The following is a 4,910-nucleotide window of genomic DNA, read 5'->3' on the forward strand; positions in this document are numbered from 1 at the left end:
GAAACAGTGTCAACTGGAACTCATCCTGGATAAATTGGGGGAATGAGGAGGAAGGGAAAGTGAAATCAACAAGAACTCCCCACTTTTGCTTGACTTCAGCCCTACCCTCGGCCCTGCACACACAGACACCTTCTTCTTCCATTAGCTGCTAATACCAAAAATTCAGTTGCCCTGGCCGACACTTCAGTCATCCTTATTTCTTCTCTTTCCTGCACGTCTCATATCTAGCAGCTCTGCATGAAAAATGTTCAGTCATCCATCCACTTCTTCTGACATTTCAAGTGCTAATTGTGTGGTCCAGACCAATATCATGTGGCTCCTGGCTCTCCTTTACAGCATCCTAGAATCTTTCTGCTCCTCTCTGCTTGCCTTCCTCCAACGCATTGTCAACACAAGAAGAAGGATTACCTTCTTAAAATGTAAATGAAGAATGACAGGCCACTATAATTTTATATTACAAGTTGAACCAAAACCAACTTCTTTGCAAGGTCTGAAAAGGTTCACAATATCACACCTCCATCAGCCTTCATGAAAATTTGAATTTCATCCTCCTGCTTGTCATTACCTGTCAGAAGTGTTTGTCCTTTTCTGTCTTAAATCCTCCCAAGGTTTTCCTGCCTTCAGGCTTTTTCACTTGTATTCCTTCCAATGGAACTTCGCTGGTGGCTCAGATGGTAAAGTGTCTACCTACAATGCAGGAGACCTGGGTTCGATCCCTGGATCAGGAAGATACCCTGGAGAAAGAAATGGCAACCCATGCCAGTATTCTTGCCTGGAAAGATCCCATGGATGGAGGAGCTACAGTCCATGGGATCACAAAGAGTTGAACATAACTGGCTGGCTTCAGGTAACTTCATTCCAATGAGATACTCTTGCACGAAATATCCACAGTATGTCTTCTTTCATGACTCGTATTACAACTCAAATTCTCTACTCTCTCATTCAGTTCAGTTCAGTTGCTCAGTTGTGTCTGACTCTCCACAACCCCATGGACTGCAGCACACAAGGCTTCCCTGTCTATCATCAACTCCTGGAGCTTGCTCAAACTCATGTCCATTGAGTCAGTGATGCCATCCAACTATCTCATCCTCTGTCATCCCCTTCTCCTCCCGCCTTCAATCTTTCCCAGCATCAGGGTCTTTTCCGATGAGTCAGTTCCTCACAACAGGTGGCCAAAGTATTGGAGTTTCAGCTTCAACATCAGTCCTTCCAATGAATATTCAGGACTAATCTCCTTTAGGATGGATTGCTTGAATCTCCTTGCATTCCAAGGGACTCTCAAGAGTCTTCTACAACAGCACAGTTCAAAAGCATCAATTCTTCAGCACTCAGACTTCTTTATAGTCAAACTCTCACATCCATACTTGACAACTGGATTCCATCCCCTCCATTAGCTTTTTTTCATAGTGACCCTTAAGCCCACTTGACTTTGCATTACACTCAAGGTGAGTGAGCAAAGCATCGTGGTTATCTGAGTCATGAAGTTCTTTTTTATATACTCCTTCTGTGTATTCTTGTCACCTCTTCTTACTATCTTCTGCATCTATTGCTGCTAAGTCGCTTCAGTCATGTCCGACTCTGTGACCCCATAAACAACAGCCCACCAGGCTCCACCATCCCTGGGATTCTCCAGGCACGAATACTGAAGTGGGTTGCCATTACCTTCTCCTTCTGCTTCTGTTAGGTCTATACAATTTCTGTTCTATATTGTGCCTATCTTTGCATGAAATATTCCCTTGGTATATCTAATTTTCTTGAAGAGATCTCTAGTCTTTCCCATTCTACTTTTTTCCTCTATTTCTTTAAATTGATCACTGAGGAAGGCTTTCTTATTTCTCCTTTCTATTCTTTGGAACTATGCATTCAAATGGGTAGATCTTTCCTTTTCTCCTTTGCCTTTCACTTCTCTTCTTTTCTCAGCTATTTCTAAGGCCTCCTCAGGCAGCCATTTTGCCTTTTTGCATTTCTTTTCCTTGGGGATGGTCTTGATCACTGCCTCCTGTACAGTGTCACAAACCTCTGTCCATAGTTCTTCAGGCACTCTGTCTATCAGATCTAATCCCTTGAATCTATTCATCACTTCCACTATATAATCATAAAGGATTTGATTTAGATCATACCTGAATGGTCTAGTGATTTTCCCTGCTTTCTTTGATTTAAGTCTGAATTTGGCAATAAGTAGTTCAAGATCTGAGCCACAGTCAGCTCCTGATCTTGTTTTTGCTAACTGTCTAGAGATTCTCTATCTTTGGCTTCAAATAATATAATCAATTTTATTTCAGTAGTGACCATCTGGTGATGTCAATGTGTAGAGTCTTCTCTTGTGTTGTTGGAAGAGGATGTTTGCTATGACCAGTGTGTTCTTTTGGCAAAACTCTGTTAGCCTTTGCCCTGCTTCATTTTGTATTTCAAGGCCAAATTTGCCTGTTACTCCAGGTATCTCTTGACTTCCTACTTTTACATTCCAGCCCCCTATAATGAAAAGGACATCTTTTCTGGGTGTTAGTTCTAGAAGGTCTTGTAGGTCTTCAACTTCAGCTTCCTCAGCATTACAGGTTGGGGCATTGACTTGGATCACTATGATATTGAATGGTTTGCCTTGGAAACAAACAGAGATCATTCTGTTCTTTTTGAGATTCCACCCAAGTACTGCATTTTGGACTCTTGTTGACTGTGAGGCCTACTTAATTTCTTTTAAGGGATTCTTGCCCTCAGTAGTAGAGATAATGATCATCTGAATTAAATTCACCTATTCCAGTCCATTTTAGTTCACTGATTCCTAAAATGTTGATGTTCACTCTTGCCATCTCTTTTTTTTTGTTTGTTTTAAGCAGAAATAAGAGGATTTTATTGATGGCACTTTTATTTTCTTCATAGTAAAACAAAATATGAAGCTCAAAACTGGATCACTTGGCCCTTTCTCTTCTTATCACCTCCCAGCTCAAAATGCTTGCATCTCTTAATAGCCAGCATTCTCTTTGATCTACAGTTGGGCTCAACACATTCAAGCCTCAGTACAATCTTCTTTGTAGTTTTAGCCTTTTTCTGGAAAATCGGCTTAGTCTGCCCACCATAGCCACTCTGTTTCCTGTCATAACGCCACTTTCCCTGGGCATACAGAGAATCCTTGCCCTTCTTGTACTGTGTCACTTTGTGGGGCTGGTGCTTCCCACACTTCTTACAGAAAGTCCGGCGGGTTTTTGGAACGTTCACCATGTTTGCGAGAGCGATACCAGCACAGAAAGTTGCCATCTCCTGTTTGACCACTTCCAATTTACCTTGATTCATGGACCTAACATTCCAGGTTCTTAAGCAATATTGTTCTTTGTGGCATTGGACTTTACTTCCATCAGCAGTCACATCCACAACAGGGTATTGTTTTCACTTTGGCTCTGTCTCTTCATTCTTTCTGTAGTTATTCCTCAAGTCTTCTCCAGTAGTATTTTGGGCATCTATAGACCTGGGGAGTTCATCTTTCAGTGTCACATCTTTATGCTTTTCATACTGTTCATGGGGTTCTCAAGGCAAGAATACTGAAGTGGTTTGCCATTCCCTTATCCAATGGACCACATTTTGTCAGAACTCTCCAGCATGACCTGTCCATCTTAGGTGGCCTTACATGGCATGGTTCATAGTTTCATTGAGTTAAACAAGGCTGTGGTCCATGCGATCGGTTTGATTAGCTTCCTGTGGCTGTGGTTTTCAGTCTGTCTGCCCTCTGTTGGATAAGGATAAGAGGCTTATGGAAGCTTCCTGATGGAAGAGACTGACTGTGGGGGAACTGGGTCTTGTTGTGATGGGTGGAGCCGTGCTCAGTAAATCTTTAACCCAATTTTCTGTTGATGGGAGGGGCTGTGTTCCCTCCCTGTTGCTTGACCTGAGACCAAACTATGGTGAAGGCAAGATGGTGGAGTAGAAGGATGTGCACTCATCTTCTCCTGCAAGAACTCCAAAATTACAACTTGCTGCTGAACAACCATCAACAGGAGAAAGTTGGATTCAGCCAAAAAAAGACACCCCACGTCCAAGGGCAAAGGAGAAGCCCCTGCAAGATGGTAGGAGGGACAAAATCATGTTTAGAATCAAACCCCATACCCGCCAGAGATGCTCAGAGGGCTCAAACAAAACCTTGGCTGTACCAGGACCAAGAGACCCCACAGAGACTGAGCCAGACCTGCCTTTGAGTGTTATCTCCTGCAGAGGTACGGGTCAGCAGTGGCCTGCCACAGGGACAGGGTCTCTGGATGCAGCAGACCTGGGTCACATAACTTGTGGCATAAGCCCTCTTGGAGGAGGTCACCATTAATCGCACCATAAAGCCACTGAATAGATGACCCACAAGCTGCAGAACAATTATATCAAATAAATTCTCACATTGTTAAGAAAATTCTAGGCCTACAACAGATTTCACAACCTGGGAATCTGGCAAAGGAACTGAGACCCCCCAGGGAGTTTGAGTTTGGAGGCCAGTGGGATTTGATTATAGAACTTGCACAGGACTGGGGAAACAGACTCCTGGAGGGCACAAACAAAACTTTGTGCACACCAGGACCCAGAAGAAAGGAGTAGTGACCCCACAAGAGACTGACCTAGACTTGCCTATGAGTGTCCAGGAGTTTCTGGTGGAGGTGTGGGTCAACGATGGGCTGCTGCAGGGTTGGGGGCACTGAGTGCGGCAGTGTGTGCACAGGACATTTTGAAGGAGGTTGCCACTCTCTCAAGGAGCTTCCCAAATAACCCAGTGGAAATATTTACCTCTGTCTTTACATATTCTGATTGCTGATGGGAGGTGACTCTTGGGGCCCCTATTCTTTGCTCTAAGAAGGAGCTGGTCTCTATTAAATTTCCCATTAATAACTCTATGCATAGTGTTGCAATACATGGATAGTATCCCTTAAATGATCAGAGGG

The 4,910-nt window shown here is 43.5% G+C and overlaps 1 protein-coding gene across 1 annotated transcript; it reads right to left on the bottom strand.

The window, feature by feature from the left end:
• Nucleotides 1–2,830: 2,830 nt before the first annotated feature.
• LOC129632994 (60S ribosomal protein L36a-like) lies at nt 2,831–3,251 on the bottom strand. Its single transcript, XM_055554752.1, has one exon. It carries the CDS (start codon nt 3,214–3,216, stop codon nt 2,896–2,898), a length of 321 nt encoding a protein of 106 aa, XP_055410727.1. The 5' UTR covers nt 3,217–3,251; the 3' UTR covers nt 2,831–2,895.
• Nucleotides 3,252–4,910: the final 1,659 nt, after the last annotated feature.

Source organism: Bubalus kerabau, chromosome 18 (assembly GCF_029407905.1).
Source record: "Bubalus kerabau isolate K-KA32 ecotype Philippines breed swamp buffalo chromosome 18, PCC_UOA_SB_1v2, whole genome shotgun sequence".
NCBI lineage: Eukaryota > Metazoa > Chordata > Mammalia > Artiodactyla > Bovidae > Bubalus > Bubalus kerabau.